Source organism: Carex rostrata, chromosome 29 (genome assembly GCF_964058835.1).
Source record: "Carex rostrata chromosome 29, lpCarRost1.2, whole genome shotgun sequence".
Lineage (NCBI taxonomy): Eukaryota > Viridiplantae > Streptophyta > Magnoliopsida > Poales > Cyperaceae > Carex > Carex rostrata.
In genome coordinates this window covers 210026-226226 of record NC_135946.1, presented here as the reverse complement: position 1 = coordinate 226226, position 16201 = coordinate 210026, and the positions used below count along the sequence as shown (strand labels likewise).

Sequence of the window (16201 nt, the reverse complement as noted above, 5' to 3'; positions counted from 1 at the left end):
TGACTTAGGGCAAACCTTGATCAGATTACCTGTTTTCCCACATTTGTAACACATGCGAGTCTCCCCCTGGGCATCTGTCATACCTGATCTCGAGGAGACCAAAGCTGATCGCACACCTGGAGGTCCACTTGGCTCGACATGTATCCTCATGTGACTCTCCTCCTGCATCATCTCAGTAATGACATCATTGGTCGAAATACTAGCTCCCTGTATGAGCCCAACCACCACCTTTAGAATCTCCAGATCCACCTGCGTCAGTATCTCCAGACCCCCTTTACTTCCCGAACTCTCATCATTTGTCGACATCTTCTCTCAAAGGATCCAAGTCTCGATCACACGCGACTTCCTTCCCTTTCTTGATTCAATCCCCCGATCTCTCATAAAGACCCGATCTTGGACCCTCAAGATGGATCTAAATCATCTCCCCCTTTCTTCTTCTCTTTCTCGACCCAATCTTGACCTATCTCATCAAGATTCGAGCCCAAACACGATCGAAAGCCCGATCCAATCCCGCTTCTCGGGTGTCGTGAGGTTTAGGCCCCCTACGCCGGCCAAATCAACAAAAAAAAACTACCTTTTAGAGGTTGGTCGGCCTAGAAAAGAAGAAAAAACGGCCAAAGAGAAGAAGAAAAGAGAGAGAGGAGGTGGCTGGTGGTCTTGGGGTGGAGCTAGGCGGAGCTACAGTGCTCAACCGAGAGAGGGAAAGGCAGGGCGGAAGGAGAGAAGGTGGAGCGGAGCGGAGAGAGGTCCGGCCGGTGACCTAGGTGGCTGAACCGAGCAGATCAGGTGGAGCCGATCAGATCTAGGTCAAATCGGGCCAGAGCATGGCGACTCCGGTGCTAACCAATACTGACCTAGGCAAAGGTAGGCGGGACCAGGCGGAGCTCCGGCGATGCTCAGTGGCCGCGTTTTTGGGTTTCGTTTTTTTTCAGCTCTGATACCATAAAGAAATAGAAAATGTGTCTAAAATGAATTGTAATTTTATTTCTTGTTTCCTTCATGCCTTATAGGCATTACATCTTACCAACGAGTCCCTACAATTCACTATAATTCACTTCTTACTAAAACGACCATGTAATTTCTCTATAATGCAATAAACATAAATCTCAACACCAACCAACAGCTATCAACTGTTCTTTAATTAAACTAGCTATATTATTAGAAACTAAAACATTAAAGAAAACAAAATCTTCAGTTTTAGCAAGAAACATGGCATCCTTATAGTGTCCCATATATAACTTTCAGAAAAGAAAATGCAAGTTCTATAAATAAAACAAGAAAAGAAAACTTGTTTTTTGTTTTTCATATATAAGACATAAAAAGGAAAAAAATAAAGGGTGCCAACCACGCCCTATATTTTTAATTTCCCTTTTTGCTCTAATTTTAATGATTTTCAATGAAATCAGTGGCAATTTGAGGCCACTTTTGTCAGAAAAAAAAATGTAAAAGGGTTGAGAGAGAATTTCCCAGCATACCTCAAAAGAGCAACACCAGTAATTTGGTCGAGGAAGAAGCTCCTTTAGATATTATGTTGAGAAGTTTGTTTGGGATTTATGTAATGAGGGAGATGATCACAGCTATAATAAGCTGTATTAGATGTTATGTCGCTTTCTAGACTTTCAACATAGAGAAATTTTTGGCTGGTTTTGGTAAAATATCTCTTTCAACTTAGAGAAGTTTTTTTGGGATTTTTGGTAATTTGGACTTTTTAAGGGACTAATTTAATATGTTCAAGTCAGACAGTCAAATTTTTCAAATGACCAAAAATTATACATTTTTATAAAGTCAGCAAGAAACTCATTGAATCATATCATTTTGATTTTTTACCTAAACAGGTATGAGCATGAAGTTTCAATGAACTCATTTCATTGCTAGAAAATATGGGTTTTTGTCATTTAATTTGTGCAGCTGAAGCCCAGAAGGAATCAATAATTATCAACCAAGGTATGATGCATTGGGTTTTGGATGCCTTTTATTTTATTTGTCTGATGAATACAAGAGATGGCCCAATATTACACGGTCATTATCTAAACATTTAATTAAATTTGGTATTACTACTTGGTGCTTGTTGAGCCTAAATAACAGTAGTCCCCAATTAAGTTTTAAAAAATAAATATTTCCAATAACGCTATATTTTATTATTTTAGGATTTAACGTTATTCACAAATTCACAACTAGGTAGAGATATAATCATTATAATTATTATTATTTGCAGCATTTACCAAGTTTACAGCAGTGTTGTAAATAAAGATATGCGCTTATCGGACAGACTGAGTACCGTTAAATGATTAATTGAGAATAATAGGCTATAATTGGAAATAATTTGCCGATTAGTTGGGAAAATCCATGACAGTTTGGTCGCCACTAACAGGGGTAGATTCAGAATTTTTATGGAGGGAGCAAAAAATATTTAAATCTATTTAGTGGAGATTCTTTGGTCAACATTGGTCGGCCATCCCAAATTATTAATAAGACCAACAACCCACCTCTCAATTGGACAAAAGTAAAAGGTAAATACGGTCAGCGGTACCGGTACCGGTACCAAAATGAGTGTAGAGGTTTTTAATAAATGAGTGTATAGAAGTTGCATAGTACACAAGTTACAATTTAGTTATATATTAGAACAAAAAATGTACATGATATTGTACAAAAATGTTAACCCAAATGGAGTTTGCATATCTTAGTTTTCTAATTTGTCTCATTGAAAGAATAGGCAACTTACAACTCAACCTTACCAAAATGGTATAGGAGGTGCATATATATGAGTTCAGATTCAGTGAAGTAACTCAAAAGTTGGGTTTTAGATCGAGACCGTCCAATTTGAATCTGTGATAATCCATTCGAAATGGAGCGCACACATCTCGAGCAACGAATCTGAATCTCGAGATGATTTAGAGGGACGGATTCGAATCGGACGGTCTCAATCAAAAACTCAAAAGTTTAGTTACTTTAGAAGATCCGGACCCTGTATGTATTACCTATTTCAATCTCAACCTTTTACCTTTAGATCTTATCATTCTGGCTTTTTTTTTTTTGGTAAAAAAGCTCTAACCGAGCCCAATTTCATTGCTGAAACTTTTAGTTAAGTTATCATTCTGGCTTAAAATGTGTAAACCACTGTTGTAGAAAATAGTTATTTAAGCTGATTAATTGGCCGATTAGTCGTTGGCGGTCAAGGCGGGACCCACATAGTCCCCTACCCCATCCTCCTGGATTTTGAGTTTCAGTGAAGATCTATCGATCCCGATCAACTTTGCTCTCTCTTGAAATATTTTTTTGTCCTCCTCTGAAAGTTTGATTTGTAATTTGAATTAAATTTAGAGTTAAAATTAAAATAAATTTCTTTAATTATAATTGGTAATTAGAATTATAAGTTAGAGCATCATAAATTACGAATCAGAGCATTGAAAAATATAAGTCAAAGCATTGTTTTTATTGAGTACCCAATTAGTTAATGAATTTAAACCCAATTAACTATTTAAAAATCTCCTATATATCTTGCAAATTTTCAAACATTTCTATTCAATAAATTAGGTTCAATGTTTTGAAGTACTTAGTGCTTATACATTTTTATAAAAAGATAGATAATAAATGTGATGAAAGATTTAAAAGATAGTATGTTTGATTCATTAAGATATTTGAGAAAATCAATAAAATTTATACTATGAGATAATACATGGGACGCTATCATCTCTAATAGGTCGATTATTAGTTGCAACAGATACATTAATAACATAACATGCATCTTTATCATTAGAAGACATTATCAGTCTTGACGAATTTTATTATTTAAGAGCTAGGATTTCTCGGCCGCTGTGAATTTATTGGACTTCATGCATTTTTTTGTAGTCATTATGTATGTCATATCTCTTGAAACTATCTTTTCTCAATAATTTTGCAGTTTATTTGTATCTAAATTAAAAATGACAACAATACGCAATCTTTATAGATTGACAAAAAAATTGTACTTCATATCGTCACTAGTGGAAATACTGGAATCAGGATCGGCTATAAGAAACAACCGATACTAATACCTATCTGGATCATTTTTATTAATAAAACCGATCCTAAAAACTAATAAGATCGGATTTTTTGGTCAACCGATCCTAATTTATGAACTTTTAGTATCGGTTCTTATTAAAAATCGATCCTGATAGTATCAGGATCGATTCTAACAAACAACCGATCCTAATTAGCATATATTAGGATCAGTTGTTTATAAAAAAACCGATCCTGATACTATTAGAATCGGTTATTTGAAACAACCGATCCTAATACTTTTTTCTTTTCAAAGTTGGTTCTGCAAAGCAAAAAAAAAAATAATAATAATAATATTAGGATCGGTTGTTTATAAACAACAGATCCTAATAGTATCAGGATCGATTTTTTATAAACAACCGATCCTAATACTTTTTTTTCAAAGTTTGAAAAAAAAAATAGTATCAGGATACTAATTTTTTTTTTTTTTTTTGCAGAACCAACTTTGAAAAAAAATTTGAAAAAAAAAGTAGTAGGATCGGTTGTTTCAAATAACCGATCCTAATAGTATCATGATCGGTTTTTTTATAAACAACCGATCCTAATACTATTAGGATCGGTTTTTTATAAAAAACCGATCCTGATAATATATTTTTTGTTTTTTTTTGCAGAACCAACTTTGAAAAAAAAAATAGTATCGGGATCGGGATCGGTTTTTTTATAAAAAACCGATCTTGATACTATTAGGATCGGTTATTTGAAACAACCGATCCTAATACTTTTTTTTTTCAAAGTTGGTTCTGCAAAAAGAAAAAAATTAGTATCAGGATCGGTTTTTTATAAAAAACCGATCCTGATAATATTTTTTTTTTTTTTGCAGAACCAACTTTGAAAAAAAAAAATAGTATTAGAATCAGTTGTTTCAAATAACCAATCCTAATACTATTTTTTGTTTTTTTGCAGAACCAACTTTGTGTGGTGCGCTGTATGTAGTCTAAAATGCTCTGTTCGAATTAAAAGCAAATTGGCACAGTGACAGCTTCAAAATTGAGATAGCAAATTTCATTTTATAATTAAATTTAAGTTTAATTGATTTATGAATTGAAATTTCTACAAATTAGTTTTTTTTCAATATTTTAAAATATTTATGTTTGTAATTTTAATATTGAGAAGTATATGTAATTAGGCATTTGTGTTATATGTAATTAGTGTGGTGATTAATAGAATATATATATGGCTGTTGTATATGGCATATGGTTCAATTATAATTTTTTTTTATGAAAATTAATGTAATTTATATTATTAAAATTTATGTGATAATATAATTAATTATTTGACATTGATATTTCATTTTGAAGTCATTTTGACTATTGAATTTATTTATACAATCATGCATGATGCATCAATGACTTGTGCCATATAATAATATACATAGGACTTGAACTCAAGGAACGAATACGAACATCAGCATTTGGTCGATCGGAACCGTTAAAATGAAAGAATGTCATATTAATTTCACCATTATAAAATTTCATACAATTCGAGATTCGTTTACTAGTTCATCAAAGCAAAACAATATAGCAACATCGCATGGCCGTAAATAGTTTACGTTGGATCAAAACTTACAGTTGTCGGGCCTTCGGCACTTTTACGTTATTAATGTTCCATGTTATATCTTGATCATTTTAAAAATTATTACGTGTCATTTAATTACAGACCCACCGTTGGATGATCATGCAGAAATGAACGGTCTGCATTCCATTTAACAATTTGATGCCATTAATAATAATAAAATTGTACAAAATTGATCATAGTTGAGTTGATTTGGCCATACAAACACAAATAAATAATTTTTATATTTTTCACATTTTTGTTAATATTTATCCGTGTACATGCATTACCAAACAGAAAAGAAAATAAATGGTAGCTGTTTGATGGTTGATAGACCATCAATATGAGTGGGGTTTACCTCAGTGATTCTTCTTATATATAGTATCAGGATCGGTTTTTTATAAAAAAAACCGATCCTGATACTATTTTTTTTTCAAAGTTGGTTCTGCAAAAAAAATATATATATATATATTATCAGGATCAGTTTTTTATAAAAAACCGATCCTGATACTATTTTTTTTCAAAGTTGGTTCTGCAAAAAAATATATATATATATTATCAGGATTTTTATAAAAAACCGATCCTGATACTATTTTTTTTTTCAAAGTTGGTTCTGCAAAAAAAATATATATATATATTATCAGGATCAGTTTTTTATAAAAAACCGATCCTGATACTATTAGGATCGATTTTTTATAAACAACCGATCCTAATGATAACTCCCTATATGACCTGCTTAGGGTTCTTCTTATTTTCATTTCGCGCCTCTCATTTTCAACTTAGCGTCTCTCTCTGTGTCTCCGTATCTCCCTCTCAAATCCCCAGTACTCTTTGTCTCTCTCTCTCTGTCTCCGTCTCTCCCTCTCCTCCGTGTCTCTCTCTCTCTTTCTCTCCGTCTCTTCCTCTCAAAGCCGAGCCTCTCGCACCTCCGGCTCAATTGTGTCAGTTTTTAATTTTTTTTTATTGTTTTAAAAATTAATTAATGGTGTTTGTATATTGTTTTACAGTCTTGAGGACATCTCGCTCAAGTTACTTAATCATCTGGCCGATCAACTATCATGGTATTAGCTTTATCTAATTTTCTCATTATTATACTTTTAAAACACATTTTTTTGTATTTTTTATTGGAAAATGTTTTTCCATCTAATTTTACCTTTGTTTTTGTTTTTAGGGTCTTTTTTAATCTCAAGTGATGTGATTGCAAAAGAGGTAATTATTGATTTTTTTATTGTTGTGCTTTACATTAATTGCATAAATGTGTATTAATTGAAGAAATAGCCCAATTAGTCACTTGTATGTTTGTTAATTAATTTTTTGTTATTTAAATTTTTTGTTATAATATGTAATGCTTCACAAAATGTTGGTTCTTGAAAAAAAAAGAATTAGGATCGGTTGTTTCAAAGAACCGATCCTAATACTTTTTTTTTTCAAAGATGGTTCTGCACAAAAAAAAAAATAGTATCAGGATCGGTTGTTTATAAACAACTGATCCTGATACTTTTTTTTTTTTTTTGCAAAACCAACTTTGAAAAAAAAAATAGTATTATAATCGGTTGTTTCAAACAACCGATCCTAATAGTTACTATCAGGATCGGTTGTTGAAACAACCGATCCTGATAGTTTCTATTTGGATCGGTTATTTAACCGATCCAGATTATTGTAGTATCAGTATCGCCTTCATCAGGATCGGTTGTATTCCGATACTAATATGCGTATATAACCGATCCTGATTCCATATTTTCCACTAGTGCGTGATCAATGATTAATTAGTGTATATATATCTATGTTTTTTTTTTAACTTAAATATTTTTCCTTGGTTTTATTTCTTCAGCGTGAATACAGTGTATCGGCAGTTCCTCCTAAAAGTTTGCATTTTGCAAGTTATCTATCTCATCGTAAAAATTTATTAATACATACTCATTTTGTTTTGTTTTTTACTTTTTTTATTTCTTTCCAATTTTTCGTGTTCTAGTTCCAGTTGTTGGATTTTTAATTATCTGAGTCAAGCCTACTAGTGAACAATAAATCATATATTTTCTTACATAATTTGTTTGCTTATCTTTTTGCCTTTTAAGAGAAAAATTTTTGTTGGGTTCAACTGATTTCTTATAATTAATGAAAGATAGTTTCGGACATCTAAATTAAATGAAAAACAATAACAATAACAACAAACAATATGTTCTCTTAACGTGTTGCTGGTCGGATATATAATTCAATTCTTGTTTTTATTTTTTTGGAATAGGTACTTGTACTCTCCTCAAAAACTATAATTCCCTCTCCAAATTCTTTGTATAATTAATCATTTACCATCTCAAAATCAACAGAATTAAAAAATATACAGAGAAGTGTTTAGAGCCCAAAAAGCCCATTTATGTGTTTAGATCAGGGCCCATTTCCTTGGACTTTGGAGCGTTGTTGGACCACAAAATGGAGTTGCTGACGAAATTGTGACAGGCAGCCTACACAATTTTGTCAATCAAATTAAGTTTTATTTTCATGTTTCTGTTGAATAACTATCTAACATTTGCAACAGAAACTAGAAAGGCATGTTTAGTATTTTCTAAATCAATTTTTATACCTAGTAAATAACTAGGATTGTTAAGTCTGTTCAAGGGTACACAGGTAAGGGGGTAATATAGTAATTTTTTAATGAGAACCACTTTCTAATTGTATAGTTAAAACTGAAGGGTGTTTTCATTTGTGCTGGCCTATTTTTTTTTTTTTTAGATTTTTCTGTTGGGATTTCCATTAAATCATCCTTATTGTATGTACCATGCTAGTATCCTGTACCAGTTTTTGTAGCATAAGTCCAAGTGATCAATTATAAAGCTTTTTTTTTTAAAGGGTCTCTACTCTATTTGTAAACATTTTTTAGTGAAGGATAGAATAGCATTAAAAAAAAGGGTTAATTTTCTATTTATTCTCATAGACTTGTTCAGTTTCTTATTTACCCTTTTACTCTTTATTATATTTAATTTATCTCTCAACTGTCCTTACATTTTTCCATTTACAGTTAAAAATCTACAGTTAAGTATTCAGAGTTTTGATTTTTCATTATACCCTTTTTTTTATCTCTTTTATACTGACAAATTATGAAAGCGCCAATTGAATCAGAACCATAACAGAGTGAGGAGAAAGGCTAAACTAATGTGTGACGCTCTCCAGTGCTCTCCAATAATAGAGGTAGAAGATAAGAGAAGAAATGTTGAACTGGAAGAAGGAGAAATGGAGAAGAACAAAACAATAGCAACCTTTTCTTTTTGGAAAGTAACAATAACAACCTATTCAGTACATAACCTCTTAAAATTAGAATACCAGCGTTTAAAAAAGTTGTAAAAGGTATACCCACTAACAAAATCTCTAAAAGTCAGAATACCAATTCATACCAGCAAGTACTCATGTCTTTCATTCTTAAATTTTCACATTTACTTTTTACCCCTATAAGTCAGAAAATTATAAAAACACCAAATCCTTTGAATTCATATCAAATTGATCTCAAAAACTAGCAAAACAACCAAAGTATTCAAATCAAATTAATCTCAACAACAAAACAATTTGCAATTTTAAATTAGAAGATGACCTCGAAGCTTATCCTGCTTTAGGTTTCCACAATGAAATAGCACGTATTATGTTACCCTTCCAACCCCAAAAGAACCAATTGCAATCTTCTTCAACAAAATATGCCTCATTATAACCAGTTCTAAACATTTCACGGCATTCTTTCACTACACGTGGATCTACCGGAAATGGTTGAAAACCGGACTGCAAATTTTGCATGTGCCAATGCTTGTAGTTTTCCGGTCTTACCAAATCTGATCCTTCACATGCTATCAGATTAATTATAGAAGGACCATAAATTTCTCTTTCCACTAGTTGCATATGCTTATAGTCTCCTGGAAAAAACATGTCATGCATGTCGAAATACCTGGAGTACTGCAACAAAACCTGTCTAAACCGTGTGATAAAGAAGGGACTGAAGGATAAGTTGAATATTCCTTGAACGAAAAGCTTCGGTTTGGTCTCTTGAATCAGATCGAGGAGTTTATTCCTAGGAGTAAATTTGCCTGACAAAGGTTCGTCCCTTGCGCTACCTAAGTTATAAATATTATTAACTATAAGCACTTCATCATCATTGATACTAAGATCATCAATACAAATGGCCTCCCATTGTGAGGCGATTCCTTGATACTCAAAAGGAACTCCAAAACTTCGAGCATAATCTTCCAACCTCCTTCCTGTCTCGTTGATTCTTTCAGCAGGGTGAAAGCCCGGCTGAGGCAAATCTATCCCAGTAATTCGTAATTACTGGGCCACCTCATGTCTTCATCAAACAAAAACACAAGAAAAGACATCCAAAGCCCAATTTATGATATCTTGGGCTTGATAATTTATTCCTTCTAGGCTTCATGCGCACAATTTAAATGGCACCCGTTTGTCCCATAGACAATCATAAAAAAATAATAATAATAAATAAATAAATAATAATAATAATAATAAATAAATAAACACCGTAGCTCCTTAAAATTGCCAAAACCCCTTTAACTTGACAAAAATTTACAGAAAAACCCCTTGAACTCCTGAAAATTATCACAACTTATGAAAAATGCCATATCCCCAAAATACCCTTTGAACATTATACGGTAACAGAAACTGAAGTTTACACATCAAGAGGAAACATATTAACTAAGAGTCCCTAGTAACAAAAATTTAAGTGCACACATGCCAGAGAATAGACAAATAAATCAATACCTGCTGTTCTGGTAAATCGGCTTGTAAGCGCAACAGAAATTCACGTGGCAGCACCCCTTGAAGGTGATGAGTTCTGAGACCCAGAGGGGAGTAATACCAGGTGAGTTGAGCATGCTGACAATGAAATAAAGCATGTGAAATTGTTTCCTCAGTATTCCAACATAAGCATGTGTACCAGTAGTTTTTATATTTGGTACAGTGAATGAGTTTCCTTTAGACTTGATTCGTGGAAAAAGAAAAAATCATGTTTGTTAGAGACAACATACCTTTGAATATGGCCTAAGATTGTTAGCATTTCAGCTAGGAGTTTGTTAAATGTAATAATGACGACATTGTTAGACTATCTTACAAGGCTATAAAAAAACTTCCATCTACTTGTAACAAATGAGTTCATTGAAACTTCATGCTCATACTTGTTTAGGTGAAAAATTAAAATCATATGATCCAATGTGCATCTTGTTGGCTTTATCTATATAAATATCCCAAATATCTTGCAAAATTTCAAACATTTTTCTAATGAACTAAGTTGCTAATAAATTTATAAAAATATAGATAATACATATCATGAAAGATGTAAAAGTTTGTTCTGCCATATGAGCATCATATTCCTGAGTATCTCAAATTGACTCACTTATAGGTTTACATTCTGCAATTTAGATTCACCAGGTTCTTCAATTTCTACTTCTTTTCTTTTATTTTTTTAGATATTTGTCTATGCTACTTTGTAAGGATATATGAAATTGTGGTTGCATGCTGAGATCTAGTTCTTGTTTTATCAATTAATAATACTGTCTTCATTAGGTAGGAAATCCCCCTTACGATTCGAACTGTGCCAATAAAATCCAGAAATTGTTTGCCATTGTTCAAAATAGAATTAACAATATTTTGGTAACAACCATTTTCATCAAGTAAATAATGAAGAAAATTAAAGCATATAATTGAAGTAATGGAGTTCCTGTTCTTTTCTTTGAATCAAGCATGTAGGTCCAGTACCAGTGTATACTTTTAATTGGTACATTGGTACCATATCAGAGTTCCTACTGGCTACTACAACAAATACTGTTCTGTCAAACTGACACTGAATACTGGCCATGCATGCCTCAATTTTACTCCAAATTGGTTGTAGATCTCTCCGGTGGTGATCCCTCTCAGGTAAGATTTTTTGTAAGTTATAATTAGTTTTAAAGTCATTGTAAATTTTAATATAGAACATGTATGTAGAAATAATTTTGGCCTCATTTTGCCTCGGTATTCTTTGTTTACCCCAATTGCTACTGTTACTTTTTGGGTTATGTTACCAGTACTGATGTCTAGATAGAATTTGAATCGAGAATGATTTACGTATATAACAATTATTTTTACTCATTTATGACCCAATTTAATTAAAGTATAATAAAATTGTGACAGGTAGCTAGCGCAATTTTGTCAATCAAGGTTTTCTTTTCATGTTTCTGTTGAATAACTTTCTAACATTTGCACTAGAAATTACAAAGGCATGTTTAGTATTTTCTAAATCAACGTTTATACCGAATAAATAACTGGGATTGTTAAGTCTGTTCAAGGGTACACAGGTAAGGGGTAATATAGTAATTTTTTTAATGCAAACCACTTTATAATTGTATAGATTAAACTAAAGGGTGTTTTCATTTGTGCTGGCCTATATTTTTTTTTTTTTAGATTTTTCTGTTGAGATTTCCATTAAATCATCCTTATTGTATGTACCGCGCTAGTATACTGTACCAGTTTTTGTAGCACAAGTTCAAGTGATCAATTATAAAGCTTTGTTTTTTTTTTTTTAGGGTCTCTACTCTCTTGATAAACTTTTCTTAGTAAAGGATAGAATAGCATTAAAAAGAAGGGTTAATTTTCTATTTACCCTCAAAGAAGGGTAAACTTTAATATATCCCTCCCTCAGCTCTCTTTACATTTTTCCATTTACAGTTAAAATCTATAGTTAAGTATTCAGAGTGAGGAGAAAGGCTAAACTATTGTGCAACGCTCTCCAGTGCTCTCCAATAATAGAGGTAGAAGATAAGAGAAGAAATGTTGAACTGGAAGAAGGAGAAATGGAGAAGAACAAAACAATAACAACCTTTTTTTTTTGGAAAGTAACAATAACAACCTATTCAGTACATAACCTCTTAAAATTAGAATACCAGCGTTTAAAAAAGTTGTAAAAGGTATACCCACTAACAAAACCTCTAAAAGTCAGAATACCAGTTCATACCAGTAAGTACTCATAAATGTCGTTCATTCTTAAATTTGCACATTTACTTCTTAACCCTATAAGTCAGAAAATTATAAAAACACCAAATCCTTTGAATTCATATCAAATTGATCTCAACATCAAAACAACCAAAGCATTCAAATCAAATTAATCTCAACAACAAAACAATTAGCAATTTTAAACTAATTTTAAACTAGAAGATGACCTCGAAGCTTGTTCTGCTTTAGGTTTCCACAATGAAATAGCACGTATTATGTTACCCTTCCAACCCCAAAAGAACCAATTGCAATCTTCTTGAACAAAAAATGCCTTATTATAACCAGTTCTAAAAAATTCACGGCATTCTTTCACTACCCGTCGATCTACCGGAAATGGTTGAAAACCGGTCTGCAAATTTTGCATGTGCCAATGCTTGTAGTTTTCCGGTCTTACCAAATCTGATCCTTCACATGCTATCAGATTAATTATAGAAGGACCATAAATTTCTCTTTCTATTAGTTGCATATGATTGTAGTCTCCTGGAAAAAACGTGTCATGTATGTCGAAATACCTGGAGTACTGCAACAAAACTTGTCTAAACCGTGTGATAAAGAAGGGACTGAAGGATAAGTTGAATATTCCTTGAACGAAAAGCTTCGGTTTGGTCTCTTGAATCAGCTCGAGGAGTTTATTCCTAGGAGTATTCTTGCCTGACAAAGATTCGTCCCTTACGCTACCTAAGCTATAAATAGAATTAACTATAAGCACTTCATCATCATTGATACTGAGATCATCAATACAAATGGCCTCCCATTGTGACGCGATCCCTTGATACTCAAAAGGAACTCCAAAACTTCGAGCATAATCTTCCAACCTACTTCCTGTCCCGTTGATTCTTTCAGCAGGGTGAAAGCCCGGCTGAGGCAAATCTATCCCAGTAATTCGTAATTTTGGGGGACCATCTTTTCTTTTTGCAAGTGATTGAATTAGAGATGGCCATTGGAATCCATGAGTAATGCCAAAATCAACTACATGGATTTTTGAAGCATTGCCAGTGGCAATGAGAATACTCTCATTAGCAAAATGATTTTCAGCTCTCATGAAAGGGACTACCCTCGAGCACGTATAATAGGCCTTCATATAGTCGTTAGTGCTTACTTGTCTTGTAAAATACTGGCGATAGGTCGCACTTTCTGTACCAGCCAATCGTGCCTCTAGTCCATCAACAAGAATACATGCAAGCCTTTGGATCCCATCTCCAATAGGAGATGCTTCCTTCCTTATTTGTTTTATGAGTTCACAAGCACATTTGTTATCATTCATATATATAGCCTTTGCACAAGATATGAGACTTGCTCGGAGATTGATATGGTCATGTTGGTTTTGATGATACTCGCTATATGAGTTTGCTTCGAGTTCCTTGATTTCTCTTAGACTAGATATTTCTTCTCTTGAACAGGTTTCCCCGTGGTATAGTACTAATCTATCCAACATCTCATCTCTAATTGTTTCCTCACCGGAGACCATGGCTATTTTGCAATTTCGCTCCTCCAAAAGGTCCAAGTCTCCATCATTTGTATTCCTTTTACCCTTTGATTTACTTAGAAAATTACTTTTTTTCTCTTCCCCCAATCTGAGCTCTAGTGAATTGCTTTCACATTTCTTCGTTGGATTAAGTGAAAGATTGCTCACATGCAAACTAATCGACAATCTATTGTGATTCGGAAGGAACTTCAATCCTTCTTCTACACCTCTCTGAAATTCAGTAGCCAGCAAGTTCTCTATACACGGACCCACTTGATCTTTTAAAACAGAAGTTGTGAATTTAGGATTTCCCTTTGATTGTTTTGGTACCAATCGATTATCTGGTAAAGGTGGATATTTTTCTCCAAGGATATCATAAAAAGGTTTCTCCATGTCCCTGAGAGCTGTATCTTGATAACCATTTATCTCATCTATATCTTCCTCCAATAAATACCGGCTTATGTAGTCTAGTGTTGGATCTAAAAGTGTCTCAGACTTCTTGTATTGGCTTTTTTCGGGGATAATTTCTGAGAAGTTAATGGAACTATGTAATTCATTTGACTTGAAAAACCTTGAGTTGTTCTCTTTTGGCAAAGCCATGTATGTTGCTTGCAGCTTCCAAAATTTGATTGACAGATATTTGATCTAGAAATATCATGAATGAATCAAATTAGTGAAGTGAAACTATTGAATAACATTATTCAGGAAAAACAAAATATTTTCAATTTCACCGTTAATAGTAGGCTAGTTAAGATTAATTTAGTAGAAGTATAAGAAGCATCAATGTCAATTTAATTATATATATTTGTTCTTAAGTTCATTATTTACTAAAAATTCATTAATTAGACACCGAACTTTGCAAATAAATAAGAGCTTTAAGCAGGGACAAAATCGGTATACAGAAATTATTTTTTTCTCTCAGCTCTTAATGTTGTGATTGGAGCACTTAAGTTAGCTCCTCTTTAATGAAAGTACTAAAGTAACTAAATAAAAAAAAATCAACTGTTCTTTAATTAAACTAGCTATATTCTTAGAAACTAAAACATAAACAAAATAAAAAAAAATCATCAGTTTTAGCAAGAAACATGGCATCCTTATAGTGTTAGTGTCTAGGGGTGCAAACGGATCGGATAATATCTGACCCTATCCAAATTCGTTTCCGAAAATTTGATACGGATATCTGATATCCGATATCCGAATATCCGTGCGGATACGAATACAGATATGGTTTTGATTTTTAATTATCCGTATCTGAATAGTAGATATATACTATATAGTTTAATATATATTATGAAAGTATTTATGTATATATCTATGAATATCCGATATCCGATCTGTATCCGTACCTATCCGTTTAATATCCGATTCGTATTCGTATCCGAAAAATAAAAGCGGATACAGATATAGTTTTACCACTATCCGATCCGTTTGCACCCCTAATAGTGTCCCATATTACCTTTCAGAAAAGAAAATGCGAGTTCTATAAATAAAACAAGAAAATAAAACTTTGTTTTTTTTTCATAACCCATAAAAAGGAAAAATTAATAAAGGGTGCCAACCACGCCCTATATTTTTAATTTCCCTTTTTGCTCTAATTTTACTGATTTTCAATGAAATCAGTGGGGCATTTTGAGGCCACTTTTGTCAGAAAAAAAAATGTAAAAGGGTTGAGAGTGAATTTTCCAGCATACCTCAAAAGAGCATCACCAGTAATTAGGTCGAGGAAGAAACTAGCTCCTTTAGATATTATATTGAGAAGTTTGTTTGGGATCTTTGTAATGAGGGAGATGATCACAGCTATAACAAGCTGTATTATATTAGATGTTATGTTGCTTTCTAGACTGTTAACATAGAGAAATTTTTGGCTGGTTTTGGTAAAATGTCTATTTCAACTTAGATCATTGTTGACTTGGTGTAGGAAAATTATGTAAATTATTGGGCTAAAGTGTAATTATATCTTGATACAAGCAGAAACTATCAACTACACCGTGATTTTTTGGTAATTTGGACTTTTCAAGGGACTAATTTAATATGTTCAAGTCAGATGGTCAAACTTTTCAAATGACAAAAAGTTATACATTTTTGTAATTGTGAATATTTAGTGGAGGTTCTTTCGTCAACATTGGTCGGCCA

General features: G+C 32.7%; 2 protein-coding genes across 3 annotated transcripts; both read right to left on the bottom strand.

Moving 5' to 3' along the window:
- Positions 1-9177: 9177 nt before the first annotated feature.
- Positions 9178-10633, bottom strand: LOC144546102 (scarecrow-like protein 9). Its single transcript, XM_078294632.1, has 4 exons — positions 10605-10633; positions 10339-10452; positions 10148-10239; positions 9178-9872 (listed from the first exon to the last, which is right to left on the bottom strand). Exons 1-4 carry the CDS (start codon positions 10631-10633, stop codon positions 9178-9180), a joined length of 930 nt encoding a protein of 309 aa, XP_078150758.1.
- Positions 10634-12349: 1716 nt separating this feature from the next.
- On the bottom strand, positions 12350-15865 carry LOC144546333 (scarecrow-like protein 9). 2 transcript variants are annotated; one of them, XM_078294882.1, is made up of 3 exons: positions 15760-15865; positions 12760-14713; positions 12350-12614 (listed from the first exon to the last, which is right to left on the bottom strand). In XM_078294882.1, the coding sequence occupies exons 2-3, from the start codon at positions 14666-14668 to the stop codon at positions 12595-12597; spliced, it is 1929 nt and encodes a 642-aa protein (XP_078151008.1). In that variant the 5' UTR covers positions 14669-14713; positions 15760-15865; the 3' UTR covers positions 12350-12594. The 2 variants fall into 2 exon arrangements, with proteins under 2 accessions (XP_078151008.1, XP_078151007.1); XM_078294881.1 differs by lacking the exon at positions 15760-15865 and having other exon boundaries at positions 12760-14859.
- Positions 15866-16201: the final 336 nt, after the last annotated feature.

What these genes read in the sequence shown, in the direction of transcription:
- LOC144546102 (XM_078294632.1), bottom strand. Translation starts at nt 10,633, where the DNA reads ATGCTAACAATCTTAGGCCATATTCAAAG. An exon ending in ATCTTAGGCCATATTCAAAG is followed by an intron (nt 10,453 to 10,604) that starts GTATGTTGTCTC and finishes TTTCATTGTCAG; the next exon opens with CATGCTCAACTCACCTGGTA. An exon ending in CCGATTTACCAGAACAGCAG is followed by an intron (nt 10,240 to 10,338) that starts GTATTGATTTAT and finishes TGTAAACTTCAG; the next exon opens with TTTCTGTTACCGTATAATGT.
- LOC144546333 (XM_078294882.1), bottom strand. Translation starts at nt 14,668, where the DNA reads ATGGCTTTGCCAAAAGAGAACAACTCAAGGTTTTTCAAGTCAAATGAA. An exon ending in AGCTTCGAGGTCATCTTCTA is followed by an intron (nt 12,615 to 12,759) that starts GTTTAAAATTAG and finishes TATAGGGTTAAG; the next exon opens with AAGTAAATGTGCAAATTTAA.